Source organism: Lutjanus erythropterus, chromosome 22 (assembly GCF_056507025.1).
Source record: "Lutjanus erythropterus isolate fLutEry1 chromosome 22, fLutEry1.hap2, whole genome shotgun sequence".
NCBI lineage: Eukaryota > Metazoa > Chordata > Actinopteri > Lutjaniformes > Lutjanidae > Lutjanus > Lutjanus erythropterus.
Window position 1 is genome coordinate 19,037,208 of NC_139338.1, and position 16,355 is coordinate 19,053,562.

General features: G+C 37.7%; 2 protein-coding genes and 1 long non-coding RNA gene across 4 annotated transcripts; 2 read left to right on the plus strand and 1 right to left on the minus strand.

Annotated features, from left to right (window-relative positions):
- Positions 1 to 429: 429 nt before the first annotated feature.
- On the plus strand, positions 430 to 6,967 carry LOC146306852 (protein mono-ADP-ribosyltransferase PARP11-like). The gene is made up of 8 exons (XM_084711074.1): positions 430 to 744; positions 853 to 977; positions 2,672 to 2,792; positions 3,244 to 3,319; positions 3,587 to 3,659; positions 4,633 to 4,760; positions 5,685 to 5,836; positions 5,938 to 6,967. Exons 1-8 carry the CDS (start codon positions 702 to 704, stop codon positions 6,252 to 6,254), a joined length of 1,035 nt encoding a protein of 344 aa, XP_084567200.1. The 5' UTR covers positions 430 to 701; the 3' UTR covers positions 6,255 to 6,967.
- A 1,259-nt stretch (positions 6,968 to 8,226) lies between these two features.
- LOC146306853 (uncharacterized) lies at positions 8,227 to 10,322 on the minus strand. Its single transcript, XR_014768989.1, has 2 exons — positions 10,226 to 10,322; positions 8,227 to 8,775 (listed from the first exon to the last, which is right to left on the minus strand). It is a non-coding gene; the product is annotated as an uncharacterized LOC146306853 (long non-coding RNA).
- Positions 9,797 to 15,250, plus strand: LOC146306854 (protein mono-ADP-ribosyltransferase PARP11-like). 2 transcript variants are annotated; one of them, XM_084711075.1, is made up of 7 exons: positions 9,797 to 9,966; positions 10,056 to 10,170; positions 12,996 to 13,065; positions 13,207 to 13,270; positions 14,276 to 14,409; positions 14,493 to 14,644; positions 14,748 to 15,250. In XM_084711075.1, the coding sequence occupies exons 1-7, from the start codon at positions 9,871 to 9,873 to the stop codon at positions 15,044 to 15,046; spliced, it is 930 nt and encodes a 309-aa protein (XP_084567201.1). In that variant the 5' UTR covers positions 9,797 to 9,870; the 3' UTR covers positions 15,047 to 15,250. The 2 variants fall into 2 exon arrangements, with proteins under 2 accessions (XP_084567201.1, XP_084567202.1); XM_084711076.1 differs by lacking the exon at positions 10,056 to 10,170 and adding an exon at positions 12,789 to 12,903.
- Positions 15,251 to 16,355: the final 1,105 nt, after the last annotated feature.

Consider the following 16,355-nt stretch of genomic DNA (forward strand, 5'->3'; position numbering starts at 1 on the left):
AGGCCTTAGTATCTCAAAATAGTGAGTGAGTATCTCAAAACAATGAAAAACCCTCAAAATTATTAATATATCTCAAAATGTACGTGAACGTGACGTACTTATCACAATATAAAGACTTAGTCTCTCAAAATAATGAGAAACCTTAATGGTGACTTACTTAAATCAAAATGACTTTCTCATTATTGGATCTTTTCCCCACACACACACATTGGCTGAAAACTTTCCATACAAATGTTTCGTATTTATGGATATAATATTTATTTTATTAGGCTTGTGTACCAGTCTTTTATGTTACAAAAAATCTAATTAAACCACTTGATAGGTGAGGATGTTAGCTCACCTGACAGGACAAACTCGGGGCTTTCTGCTCCAAACACGCAGACAGGGAGGAGTTCCGTCACGTGACACATTGACGTTCCCTGCGTGACGAACCAGGAAATAAAAGTAAACAACGCATAGATAGGAAGACGAAGATGTTTTGTAGCGTTTTATTCCGAGTGTGCGATTTTGGTGGTGATTTACTGATAATGCATGAACGATTTATGTCCCGATAAGGACAGGGACACGGTTAGAGGCAGGCTGTAAACCGGTAAGACACCCGCAGACCCGAGAGAAGTCGGCTGCGGCAGCCGCTAATGATAAGCTAGCTTCAGCTCGATATGGCAACTTCCTGTATTTTTTGAACTTGTTTACAGGATGAAATGCCCTCACGACCATGGCTTAAAAACATCTTCTTGACGTTAGGTTTGTGCCACGAATAAAACATCACCTTAGCCCTCCTCCACACTTTGTTTAATTGTAGTTGCTGTGTGCCTGAGTGTGTTGGCATCGTGTTTCACTTGTTAATTTCAGATTTAGCTATGTTAGCCATCAGATCGTCAGAGGAGGAGTCCACTGAGATGGAGGAGATGGACACTTCAGAGCCCAACTGGTGCTGGTTCTACCTGGCTGAGTGTGGAGTGTGGCATATGTTTGAGGTAGTTTACAGGACACATGACAACTTTACACATCACAACACACTTCACGACAGTCCTCACACCGTACACCCCGCCTATTGCCCCTCCCTCTGTGATACCTGGGTCTTTACTTGTGTGTCATTGATAGTCAAAAGTCTGCAGGTTTTTATGTCAGCACTCAGGGTAATATCTCAAACAAGCTTTTCTTCTTTGGTTGAGGTCCATTAGGTCAGTACAGTTTCATAGTGTTGTCTTTGACTGGTAAGAAAAATAGCAAATTATCAGAGACATTACTGTAAATCCCTTTGGATTGTTGATTTCCATTCATCAACTAGTTTTACAAGGTTCAGCGTTAAGCTGTTTCTTCACAAATTGGTTAGAAATATACTTGCCAGAAGTAAATTTTCATTTGCCCCTGTACAAATTGTTTTGTTTTATCTATTAGCAGTTTTCTGATAAGACTAGTTATTTGTTACACTTAATCTGGAACAAGGGCTGCACAATTAATCGCAGTGTAGCCAAGTGCAATATCTAAATTGCAGAACCAGAACCTAATTGCAATTTTTTGAAAAAGAAAAATGTTTTGGAGAAAACAGCGTTATAATGAGGTAGTGCAGTGCTGCATTGATGACCAGGCCTAAAAACCTTGTTCTCCAAATGAAAGAAAACATGCTTGTTTGGCACAGACCCCATTAAATATCACATCATCACAATTTAATAGTTTTTTCTCAGTGAATGTGAAATTGTAATGCAGTCATTTCCTCTAATCATGTCGCAATCACAATTTTAGTCAAAATAATTGCAATATGACTTTTTTTTAGGGTGCAGCCCTAGCTGGAACGTCTAGAAAATGTCAGAAAATTATTAAAAATATCCATCCCAGTTTCTCAAAGTTCACGAAATTGTCTTGTTTTGTCAGTATAAAATCCAAAGTTATTTAGTTTAATATGATAATAAACAAAGAAAAGCATGTAATCTCTGTATTTGTGAGGTTAATAACAAGATTTTCTGCCATTTTTGCATGAAAAAATATTTTTTCTTGCCCCAGGCAAGTGGACAATCCTCATTGTTGAGCCCTACATGTAAGTTAAAATGAGTGGAGCTGCTGTGATTTGTCAATTGACAAATCAGTCAATGAGCAACTTAATCACTTAAGTTATTTGTCAGGCCAAAAATACCAAACAAATGTGACAGTTCACTACTTTTAACTTACTTTTTCACTTTTCACTTTGTTGTAAATGCAACGTCAGTATTGTGTTATTGCCCAGGGCTAGTTCTGGGATACTGCATTGGACATTTTTTCACTGTTTTTTCGAATACTGTACAGATCAAACATTTAGTGCAGAAAAAAAAATCACAGATTAATCAATAATGAATGGATCTGCTAATTAATTTCTCCATTGTTTGTCCTTTTCAGCTTTCCATTAGATTAACAAGGGCTGGATAATATATTAATATTGTAATATGAGACAATATATTGTCTTAGATTTTGGATATCATGATATTGTGATTATGGCAGAAGTGTTTTTCTGGTTTTAAAGGCTTCATTTCAGTGACTAAGTGTGCAAAGTACCAACTTAGTTCTAATCCCCACATTACTGATGCATGATGTCAGAAATTTAATTGTTTATATTTCAAAAATATTTTGATATTTGACTTTGCTCGTATTGCCCAGCGTCAGGACCCTAATTTATCTTCCCTGATGTCTCTGTCAGATTGACCCCAGTGCAGCCTGCTCTGTGACAAGTGCTCAGATCGAGCAGTGCTACAACAGAAACCAGCGAGGAGTCATGGAGTTCTACACAGCAAAGTACACCTACAGACTGGACTTCTCAGGTAAACTAACATGGCATTGACCTCATCATCAGACAGACAATCAGCCCTCTGAATTATGAAAGGAAAGTCGTTTTTTTTTCATTATTTATTTGACAGACACAATACATGTAGGCTTTGTTACATTTAAATAAAAAATGCAACAAATAAAGGACTTCTAACCTTCTAGCTAATTTTCATTTATTATTGTCCTTGTTAGGTTTTTAAGAAATAAAACACAATACTTTAATACACACCTAAAGACTAACAATAAACCACACATTGACAACCACTGCAAACATTAATTGACACAATGTTGACTAAATACAGTAAAGAACAACAAAATGAAAAGACAGTATGTATGCCATACAAACTCATGTCTCTCTGTCTCACAAATTTACCTTCCATCCCGTGTCTGAAACTGCCCATGAATACAAGTTCCTGTGGATCTAATCTTTATTCAATTCCTCACCAGTAATGCGGCAGATAAATGTGACGACAGGGAAGCAGCGGCCAATCAAACGCTCCCTCCACTCTGCAACTGGCTTTAGGTAAGATTCTGTGACATGTCTTCAACTTATCCCTTCGTCTAACAAAGACGATATTTTAGAGGCAGCAGGAGCCACAGGAATTCTTGATGTAAACCCTGAATTCCTCCACTGGGAGCTGCCCTGCAGCTGACCCCTGAACTTTGGTTCCTCGAAAAACACAAAGAGCAGGAGACAAGAGGATTTCTGCATTGCATTCTAGTCCGAGCTGACATGCAAATGCATTCAGTCCAGATGTTCCTCTTCTCTCTCTTTCACCGATTCCAACAGGTTTATTTGTGATAATCTTGCCTTGCCTGTTCCGTGTCACTGGGAGAGAATCAATACAGACGAGCCCTATCAGGTGAGTAAAACAACACACTTTACTGTGACACACACACACACACACACACACACATCGCTGGCACTGGGTAGGGCGAGTTTTGCTCCAGAAGAGTGAGATTCTTGTAAAGTTTATATTGAAAAGGCGCTGGGAATGTTCCACATGGATCTTGTTGACCTCGCTGACTCAGTGGTGTCACATAGTTCCTGCAGATATTTCAGCAACAGACTAAAATTTTCAACAGCTCACCTCAAACACGCTGTAGAGATAAGATTTGGAAACTGTGTGGGCTGCTGGAGAAGTCTGCACAAGTAAAAACTACATCATATTTTTAAACTATTTTAAAATTCAAGGCTAAAGGAGAAAAAAACAACAAAAAAACTAAAATAACAAATGAACAAAATCAACAACAGTAAAACTACCAATCACTGATATTTTTAGATATAATGTAGGAACGTGATGCCATTATTGTAAAGGATTTTGTTATTGATAACATAACAATAACACTGCCCCCCTGCAGCTGTTTTCTGACCTTCCATGATTTCTATTTAATTTCCAGCCAAACCTTAACACAGTTGTGACTCACCATTACTTTTCCTGTTTATATCAAGGAAACTAAAACAGAAGGAAGGGTCATTACATCACCACAGAACATTGTATGCTGCAGACTTTAGTGTCAGTTCTGTTGAGGCGTATGGGAGATGCAGTGTCAAGCATGCTATTTGGACACTGACAGCAAATAAATCAATGCACACATTTGGAAAAATCAATCAGAATCCTTCTCTGAAGTGTGTTCTTTCATTTTGTTAGAGGTATTTCTTCATCAAAGGTCACATGGCGCAGATATGTTGGGTTTTACCGTGGTTCTCCATGCGTCTACCATAAACTTTAGTAGAACTGGCACCAAGCAGAGAATAAAATGTTGGATTATGATGTAAACACTTGTTCTTCTTTTTCAGTTTCCTTGTTTGTATGTGTAATTTTGGTTTTGCAGCTCATCCAGCTGGGAAGAGACACTTATGAGTTCAAAGAAGTCGCCAGACTGTATGAAAGGACGATGGATCATCCAATCAAATCCATCCAGAGGATTCAGAACCTGGACTTATGGGAATTCTTCTGCAGGTAGACATTTGGTGTATTGTTGCACAGAGCCAAAGGTGCTCTTTTGTGTTTAGCACAGGACTCTGCTGTTGGTTTTGGTAATTGTGTTATCATTTTATTTAGTGCATACAATACGATGTAATGATCCCAGCTCCCTCCACAGACAAAGTTTTTCTTCTGTGAAAGTAAATCAGCAGATTGAAACTCAGCTGAGAACATTCACTCAAGTTTAAAAGGATAGTTTGAATTATTTGAAGTGGGGTTGTATAAAGTACTTAGATTCCGTAAATGCTGGTTGAAGCTCTCCAAACCAGCCAGACTCTACAGGTGAATTCAGTTATTTTACCTTGCAGAGCACAGGAGTTGCTGGTCTACCGCTGCATCGATCTGTTAGTTTGTTTGTGTTACTGTGTGGTGAATTTAAAGGATACTTCCAATTCACCAAAATCCTACAATAACGCTAACTAACCTAACAGAACAAGGCAGTGGTAGACCACGTTTTTAGGGAGTCCCTTGCTGGCCTGTCACCTGGATGGGCATGGTTTTGCAGGACATAGAAGCGAGCTCATCCATAGGGAAAATCTGTAGGGAAGTCTAGTTGCAGTTGAGGCCAGATTTCAAGTGAATCTTTCTGAACTGATGATCACAAAATGTAAAAAAAAAAATACCAAGTTCTGAGGGAGTCCCAGAGGTTGTACCTCATACAACCCCACTTCGTATAATCTGAACTATCCATTCAGAGTAAATTTGCAGAATAAAACTCAGTCGAGAGCTTTCTCTCCCCTTGATTTAAAGCATTTAACTGATTTTGCCTGTTTCCATTGAAAGTCAGTCATGCTGTAGTTTAGGTCAGACTCCTGTAGCCTTCTGTAGCTTGAAAATCCACTTTGTAACAAAGTGATCAGTCCTCTGTGTTGTGTTGTCATTCCTTGGTTCTCCCCTAAGGAAGAAAACACAGTTGCGAAAAGTCAAGCGCACATTGGATATTGAGGAGCGAATGCTGTTTCATGGCACAGGACACAGCAACATACAAGCTATATGTACATTTAACTTTGACTGGCGGCTGACAGGGAGCCATGGCGATGTCTATGGCAAAGGTAGACCCTTTTGTGTTGTGGTGTAACATCATGAAACAATTTGCTGCACGTTTTGTGGTCTGAATTTAACATTTCATTCCGATTTTTTCCCCTCACCACAGGGAGCTACTTTGCCCGGGATGCCAAATACTCGAGTAAATTCTGTCACACCACAGGGAAGCACAACACCACCCTGCAGAGACACGGACTCGCCCCGCCAATATTCGCTAGCGAGCCGCCTTATAAGACCATGTTCCTGGCCAGAGTGCTGGTGGGAGAATACACGGTCGGTCATCCCATGTACTGCAGGCCGCCCTCCAAGGACGCCAGCTTCACCAACTTTTATGACAGTTGCGTGGACGACATGGCCAACCCAAAGATTTACGTCATTTTTGACAGCAATCAGATTTATCCAGAGTATCTGATCGAGTTCTACTGAAGCGAGAACATAGCAAGTCCTTTCTTTTTACAGAGGCTGGATCTCAAATATTTTGGAATCAGATGACAGGAAGAAATGGAAAAAGCTGAGAGGACCTTTTGCGTTTTCTTTCAGTCAGATCCAGTGCCTAACTGGAGCGTGAGTCATCTAAAGTGCCTTTGGGGGAATCTGGAGACTCAAGAAGACAGTCAAGGCTTTGTGTACAGTTTGTATACTCCTAAGACGGGCCTTTATGGTTGGAATGTTTCTGCGATGTTAGAAAAAGAAAAAATACGGACTTAAGACGAGTCTTTGTGGCAGTTTTGTTTTAAATGCAGAATCTGTGCTTGCTTGTTCGATATCTGTGCACACAGCTGTTTTAAAAAAAAAGAGCCTGTAGGTTATAGGTGATGTCCACCCTTACTTCACATCCACAGTGCCACGCATGAGCTTATTTACAAGTCATGTCGACATAATTTCAACTGATGAAAACCAAAAATCACGACATTTTCCTGCTCACTCATTTAGCGCCGTGATCTGTCAGTTAGTGACATGAACATCTGTGTATACCTAGTACAATGTATTAAGTAGGCATGGAATTTATTTTTGTTTTTATTTTAAAAAAACGCTTCTACCTCTGCTTTTTTTTAAACCATGCATCAGTGCACTTTCCCCCCTTTCCATGAAAGGTTTTGTAATTGTGTCACAATGACATAAATGTGATGTCGTGTTCACCTGTGGTCCTTGAGCAATATGTGTCTGTGTATCTTTTATGATCATTGACTTAATCCTAATCTTAAAAAAAAAACAAAAAAAACAAAAGCTACACAACAGGAGTTTAAATTTTGTGGTTCAACCCAAACCAGAGCAAGTTCCAGCATCACATTTGACTTAAAATTAGGGATGCACGATCTAAATTTTCAGCCAATGCCAATGAGATACACAATAATTTATCACATATTTTAAAAGGAGGACATAGAACCTGTTTATGCTCACGTGACGGTCAGAAAAGTTGAGATGTGGTGAGCAAAGATGGATGATTTACAACCCTGATTAAAAAGATTTGATGTGTAACATAAATAAAAACAGTCCTTTCCCACCTATATTCAATTGAATACAATGCAAAGATAAGATATTTAATATTCAAACTGATAAACTTTTTTTTAAAATATACACTGATTCTGAGTTTGATGCCTGCAACACGCTCCAAAAAAGTTGTTACGGGGACACGTCTCTCACTCTGATACATCACCTTTTCTTTTAACGACACTCAGTAAGTGTTTGGGAACCGAGGCCCACGATTTCTGAAAACTGCCTGAAACGTGGACTCGTCAGACCGCGGCGCACTTTTCCACTTTGCGTCAGTCCATGTCAGATGAGCTCCAGGCTCAGAGAAGTCAGCAGGGTTTCTGGATGTTATTGATTAATGGCTTTCCTCTATTCAATCATTCAGGGATTGTAGATGGTGAAATCACTCAAATTTTTGTGTTGGACTGTTTGCCTGCACAGTTTTTCACAAAGTGATGACCCTCACCCCGTCCACGCTTGTGAACAACCCCTTTTATACCCAGTCACCAGTACCAGTTAACCTTTTTACCTGTCAGATGTTCCAAACAGGTGTTTTTGAGACTTCCACAACTTTCCCAGTCTGTTGTTCCTGTCACAACTTTATTGAGACATGTTGCAGACATCAAATTCAGAGTTAGTGTATATTTACAAAGAGTTTATCAGTTTGAACATTAAATATCTTGTCTTTGTATTGTATTGTTTTATGCAACGTACCAACTTTTTGTTGTAATATTCCACAGCTCTGACCGAACCAAATCTAACAGACTGACTGAAATCACTATAGCGACAAAAACAAAGAACGGTTCTCCTCAAACGTTCATTTATTTCTTCTAGTAAATACATCACACATATACTCACATATGTAAAATCTGATATTATTATAGCCAATAATAAGCGATGTAAAGTCCCCCTCATCGGCCAATAATTTATTGATCCTGATATTTATCGTGCATCCCTTGTTAAAATCATTCCAAGTGTAACATCACCACCTGCTAACAGATTTATTTAGAAAAATAAGCAGGTTATCTTTGCACCTGGTGTAAATTTATCAAAAAAAAAACAAAAAAAACAAATGTAGCCAGCAGATGTATAGTACTGTAATGAAAATTAACCACACAATGTAATATTGCTTTGCTGTGTGTGTTTAATTCATTGTATGACTGTTGTTTGTGTGTTCGAGCAAAAGGAGAACAAAAGCAGAGTTCTCACTTCACCACAAGGTGGCGCAACAGTACAAGAATTGAACTTCAGCAGCTGCGTGTGGGTGTATGGGTGTATGAAGCTTTATGTGTGTGTGTCAGTAATTTGCACATGTTACAAACTAATAAACTTTTAAACATAAGTGTGTTAAAGTATCTGGTTTAGAGCATATTTAAAAGAAGAAGACTGCTGAGACGTCACCTGCTTTTCCACTTATGTTCCTCATAGGAACAGGTGGATCAGTTCTCACCAGCTGCTCATTTGGTACACATTCCTTAAAAAGAAAAAAAAACATAAATAATTATAGAAATACAAAACATTGGCAGCTGCACCACATTTTCAATACTTTTGTAAAATGTTTGTGCCAATAAACAACCCTCATATGTTTAGCTGCACCGTGTCACATGACCGTGTCTCACACTTGGGCAGGAAGGAAACGTAGCAAATACAGGAAGAGTTTATTTTATTCATATGTTATATTTATTTATTTTAGTATTCTTTAATCACAGTATTTTCTGTAAAATACTGGACTATTTTTACACTTATTAGCATAACATTTTTTATTATTTAATTGTACCCATATTTGCTTTTGTAATAAATTTGTTATTAATGGCCGGTTTGTGTCATGTGATTTTCCTTCAAGTGTAATGATTTTTTTCCCCCCACACAGGCATTTAATAATAATTAATAATAATTTATTTGTACAGCACTTTTTAAGCTAGTAGCACAAGAGCCTCCCATAGACAATAAAACAACAATCGCAAATATAAAAGAAAAACGCAAGCATGCGAAAGACCACACAATTAAAAGATCATATAGACAAAAAAAATTGAAATTAATCATCCTAAAAAGTAGAACAGGTGTTTATAAAATAAATTTAAAGTCAGGTAGTTGCATACCAGAGCTGTATTTATGTATATACACACACCTTAGATTCTCAAACTAACCACTGCTGTAATGCAAGTTGACTTCAGTGATATGTTTTCACTTGAAGACAGGATTTAAAAGCAGAAACAGTCTTGTCAGATCAAGTACAAACTGGAAGTTAGTCTGTGCCAGAGCTCAGGAGCCAGTAGAGCACTCTTTGACTTTAAAGGGACAGCTGACTAACATGTAAGAAATGATCAGTATCAGTTTCTGTTGAATTTCATTTCTTTATATTCAGATACTGTAAACAACAGGTATCGAATGAAAAAAAAAAATTGGTATCAGTCATCATAGTTTCTGAGTGAGAGCCGGCCTCCTTTAGGGGTGTGGCTATAATAACACCTGACTCATAAACGTCAGAGGCATCACAAGTCAACATCTATCTGATCAAGTCAGATCTTCTGTTGTACTTCAGTCTGTTTAACTATTATCCATCAGGACAATGTCACGAGATCAGGAAGTGAAGGACATGGACACATTGGACACTCCATGGTGTTGGTATTACCTGGCAGACTGTGGACGGTGGCACAGATTTGAGGTATTTAACCATTTTTCCTTATTTCAAATTCAAGCTATTACCTTATAAAAATGCACATAAAGCTGATTATCTTTCTGTGCATCCTGCAGGAAGACCCCGATAACCCCCTCAGCAGTCATGATATTGAAAGGTATTACTTAAGAGACACAAAAGGCGTTTTAAGCATGTCCTCATCCAACTTTCACAGCAAGATTGACTTCTCAGGTATCTGACTATATACATACAGACACACATCAGATTATGTCCTCATTCATTTTACCTGTAAAGAACTTCCTGACCTCTGTGTTCTCTAACAGAAATGTTTCAGACTGACCTCAACACAGGGAGGAACAGGAGAGTCCGCCGGGGCTGCAACAATGACAGAAGGTGAAGTCCAGCTCAAAATATATAAATATCACAAAAATAAATTTAAAGTCAGGTAGTTGCATACCAGAGCTGTATTTATGTATATACACACACACACACCTTAGATTCTCAAACTAACCACTGCTGTAATACAAGTTGACTTCAGTGATATGTTTTCACTTGAAGACAGGATTTAAAAGCAGAAACCGTCTTGTCAGATCAAGTACAAACTGGAAGTTTGTCTGTTCCAGAGCTCAGGAGCCAGTAGAGCACTCTTTGACTTTAAAGGGACAGTTCACCCGAAATTTTCCCTCTGGTCTGTAGTGTTCTTTATCCATCTAGAATTTTTTCGGTGATTTTTGGAGCCATCTGGTGTAGAGATGTCCAGTATAATGGAACTAAATGGCGCTCGATTTGTGGTGCTCAGTGTAAAAAAAAAATGGGTTTGAAAAATTCAAAACCAGTGTCTCCTTCCAGAAATCATGACCCAGTCAATCAAAATAACCACACAACTTGAAAGAAAAGTAGCTGTGGTAGAGTAACCAGGTCACGATTTTTGTAAATTCCTGAAAATTCAGTTCATCCTATTTTATCAGAGAGAAGGCAGACATCTCTCTGTCCCTTTAACCTGAACTCTGGAACTGACAGCAGGTTTAACCCAGCTGACTAACATGTAAGAAATGATCAGTATCAGTTTCTGTTGAATTTCATTTGTTTATATTCAGATACTGTAAACAAAAGGTATCGAATGAAAAAAAAAAAGTTTGGTATGAGTCATCATAGTTTCTGAGTGAGAGCCGGCCTCCTTTAGGGGTGTGGCTATAATAACACCTGACTCATAAAAGTCAGAGGCATCACAAGTCAACATCTATCTGATCAAGTCAGATCTTCTGTTGTACTTAAGTCTATTTAACTATCATCCATCAGGACAATGTCACGAGATCAGGAAGTGAAAGACATGGACACATTGGACACTCCATGGTGTTGGTATTACCTGGCAGACTGTGGACAGTGGCACAGATTTGAGGTATTTAACCATTTAACCATTTTTCCTTATTTCAAATTCAAGCTATTACCTTATAAAAATGCACATAAAGCTGATTATCTTTCTGTGCATCCTGCAGGAAGACCCCGATAACCCCCTCAGCAGTCATGATATTGAAAGGTATTACTTAAGAGACACAAAAGGCGTTTTAAGCATGTCCTCATCCAACTTTCGCAGCAAGATTGACTTCTCAGGTATCTGACTATATACATACAGACACACATCAGGTTATGTCCTCATTCATTTTACCTGTAAAGAACTTCCTGACCTCTGTGTTCTCTAACAGAAATGTTTCAGACTGACCTCAACACAGGGAGGAACAGGAGAGTCCGCCGGGGCTGCAACAATGACAGAAGGTGAAGTCCAGCTCAAAATATATAAATATCACAAAAATAAATTTAAAGTCAGGTAGTTGCATACCAGAGCTGTATTTATGTATATACACACACACACCTTAGATTCTCAAACTAACCACTGCTGTAATACAAGTTGACTTCAGTGATATGTTTTCACTTGAAGACAGGATTTAAAAGCAGAAACCGTCTTGTCAGATCAAGTACAAACTGGAAGTTTGTCTGTTCCAGAGCTCAGGAGCCAGTAGAGCACTCTTTGACTTTAAAGGGACAGTTCACCCGAAATTTTCCCTCTGGTCTGTAGTGTTCTTTATCCATCCAGAATTTTTCAGTGATTTTTGGAGCCATCTGGTGTAGAGATGTCCAGTATAATGGAACTAAATGGCGCTCGATTTGTGGTGCTCAGTGTAAAAAAAAAATGGGTTTGAAAAATTCAAAACCAGTGTGACCCAGTCACTCAAAATAACCACAAAACCTGAAAGAAAAGTAGCTGTGGTAGAGTAACCAGGTCACGATTTTTGTAAATTCCTGAAAATTCAGTTCATCCTATTTTATCAGAGAGAAGGCAGACATCTCTCTGACCCTTTAACCTGAACTCTGGAACTGACAGCAGGTTTAACCCAGCTGACTAACATGTAAGAAATGATCAGTATCAGTTTCTGTTGAATTTCATTTGTTTATATTCAGATACTGTAAACAAAAGGTATCGAATGAAAAAAAAAAAAGTTTGGTATCAGTCATCATAGTCTCTGAGTGAGAGCCGGCCTCCTTTAGGGGTGTGGCTATAATAACACCTGACTCATAAACGTCAGAGGCATCACAAGTCAACATCTATCTGATCAAGTCAGATCTTCTGTTGTACTTCAGTCTGTTTAACTATCATCCATCAGGACAATGTCACGAGATCAGGAAGTGAAGGACATGGACACATTGGACACTCCATGGTGTTGGTATTACCTGGCAGACTGTGGACAGTGGCACAGATTTGAGGTATTTAACCATTTTTCCTTATTTCAAATTCAAGCTATTACCTTATAAAAATGCACATAAAGCTGATTATCTTTCTGTGCATCCTGCAGGAAGACCCCGATAACCCCCTCAGCAGTCATGATATTGAAAGGTATTACTTAAGAGACTCAAAAGGCGTTTTAAGCATGTCCTCATCCAACTTTCGCAGCAAGATTGACTTCTCAGGTATCTGACTATATACATACAGACACACATCAGATTATGTCCTCATTCATTTTACCTGTAAAGAACTTCCTGACATCTGTGTTCTCAAACAGAAATGTTACAGACTGACCTCAACATGGGGAGGAAGAGGAGAGTCCGCCGGGGCTGCAACATTGACAGAAGGTGAAATCCAGCTCAAAATATATAAATATCACAAATATTACACTTACAGCGAATCGAACATAAGTCAGTCAGGTTTCATGTGAAATGAAAGTGAAACTGAGCAGAATGAAAGTTAACTCTGGTTAACTTCCTCTCTCACAGCTGTTCCTGCTTTACTGCTGCTCCTGTCTTCTGGGAAAACATTGACCCAACTTGTCCATATCAGGTAACCAAGACAGACATGTATCGGAAATTATTTAGCAATGCAAATTGTGACCGAGGTATTAAATCTGCAATGTGAGTGGTTTATGGATATTGAGGTTTTATGTTTAAAATAACAGGCTTCATTAATGCTTGACACAAACCCAGTTAGAACCACAGCAGAGTTAAAAAAAAAAAAAAAATTATATATGTATATATATATATATATATATATATATATATATATATATATATATATATATATGTATATATATATATATATATATATATATATATATATATATATATATATATATATATATGTATATATATATATATATATATATATATGTATATATATATATATATATATATATATATATGTATATATATATATATATATATATATATATATATATATATATTTATTAAGCAATTATCAAGCTAGAAACAGACTTTATTTCACATTTGTACAATTTAAAATTAGTCCAGTAGTAGTTAGTAGCTGCAGTAACTTGTGTAACAAATAATAACTCTTGTTAATAATAATAATAATAATAATAATAATAATAATAATAATAATAATAATAATAATAATAATAATAATAATTCTTGATAACAAACCCAAGCATGAGCTGTGTAATTAGCCAGCTAGTAGCCCCAGTCGTTGCGACTGTCCAGTTAGCCATAATGTCATATGTCCTTGTTCTTTTAGTACAACAGAAAGCAAATATTAACACTTTGTACAAAAATATAAAACAATAGAACTTTTCAATATTTTAAATAATCTGACATCTTTCAACATAAATGGTTTATTCAAGTTTGTTAATGTCAAGTCGTAAACTCAAAGACATCTGAAGACGATGTCAACTTTACATTAAAAATGACAGTTTAACAAATGACAGTCATTAAGACTCCTTACTGTTCATGACATGGCTATGACAGTGTAATGACAGTCATGTGCATGCCTCTTTCATTTGTCTCAACTGAAGCGTTCATTAAAAAGGTGTACTTTTGATATGTTTTACAGTTAATCCCTCTGAGTGAACTCACACCTGAGTATAAGTGTGTAGCAAGTTATGTGAAGGAGGATGGGCTGCTGGACAAATCCATCATATCAATCAGCAGGATTCAGAATTTGGACCTATGGGACATCTTTTGCAGGTAGGCGGGTCTTTGAGTTTCCTCCTTTTCCTTTTTCTGTTCCCCGTCTTTGTGGTCAACCGGTCCTTCTCTTTGTGCCACAGGAAGAAGAAACAGTTAATGAGGATTCAAGGAGTCAAGCACATTGAGGAGAAAAGACTCTTCCATGGGACGGACGTCCAAAATGTGGACAACATCTGCAAGTATAACTTTGACTTACGGTTAGCTGGACAACGTGGCCACGTATGGGGCAAAGGTAAGTTAAACGAGTGTACGTGTCTGTGTAACCACAATTAAATACTTGTAATGTTGGTCCAACTGTTCACCCGTTGACCTGAGTTTCTTTGTGTTTGTTTTAGGAATATATTTTGCAAAACACGCCGCATATGCAGACAGATACAGCAGCAGCAGCCCGGAGCCGTTGTCTCTGTATGGCGGGCAAACACGAGGTGGATACGGCGAAAAAACCAGAATAATATTTCTAGCACGGGTGATGGTCGGAAAATCAAAAGTTGGAGATAAACATTTCCAAAAACCTGATCATGGATGTCTGGAAAACACTCATGACAGCTGTGTGGATGATATCAAGCACCCCAATCTTTTTGTCATTTTTGATCCGAATCAAATATATCCAGAGTACCTGATCCAGTACAAATGAAACCAAGAGAGGATCCTGATCATGTGCACCACCAACAAGTCTACCTCAAACTGTCTGGGTAAATATTTCTCCAGCACAACGCTCAGTGGTTTTGAAAATGACTTTAACCACATTTTTAAAAGAGACTCCAGACTCTGCAGTTATCAGATGAAAGCCATGTCTCCATACATTTATTTTTATACTTAAATACTTAAAAAAAGTAGTTGTATAATTTCTGGAAGCACTGAGGTGTCATGTGACTTGGACTTGATGTAAGTCACAAATTTGATGACGTTTAGACTGTGTAAATAATAATAAAAAATAAAAAATAAATAAAGAAAACTTGCAACTTGACTTGGAACTCAACACTGATGACTCGTGACATTAAAATACTTGATACCTTCGCCGAGCCCAAAAGACTAAAAAGTATGTGACTGAAATCAACTTTATTTGAACAAAAATCCAACAGCGTTCAATCAAGTCGCAGGGGAGAACCAGGAAAAGCGAATGTTGCGTTACTGAGCTCCAGGTGGATAAAAATCTACAAAATGCAAAAATCGCGAGAAACAAAAATGACAGACGGAGACGCAACAACTTCCAACTTTCTTCGATATTTCAAGTCGCACAGATGGTGAGTCGAGGCTCGATGAAATCTAACTTTTTTAAAATTTGTTAACAGATGTTAACATTAACACGTTTATTGTTCCATTTTATCACTGTGCGTTAAAATAATTTAGTTTACAGCTAAAAAAAAAAACAGACTGAAGTGTGCAGTAGCGCTTCAAAATGGAGAGCGCATTATGACTTGTTTAGGACTCAAGTGTAAGACTTGAGACTAACTCGTGACATTCAAATCAATCATTTCATTGCACCTCTGCTGTTTATAAATGCATTATCACAGGTAAGCCTTTGTCAAATTTATTTTATATGTGCTTTATAAATAAAATTTTGTGGATGAAGCAAACCAAAGTCTGCATGTGTTTATTCCTTTTCCAACTTTTCATCATCTGTTTTATTACTGGGGATAAAAGAAACTAAAATGATGTGTGGTGATTTCATGGACAGTAAAACCCGAACGATGCTTACAGTTTGAGGCCGACCGCTCTGACTTTTGTGTTTTCCAAGTCCCTGCTCAGGGCGGTGTAATATTTTTCAAAAAGTACAAAAACTCTGGGGGTTATGTGTACAGCGCAGTGCAGTTTGTTTTTTGCTCAACATGGATTTACAGAAGGAAGCATGCGACAGATGAACCAATGACGACATTATTTTCCATGCAAAGCTGATGTGTAAAACAGCCACTGTGTCGTTGTAGGTCAGCAGACTGATTTGC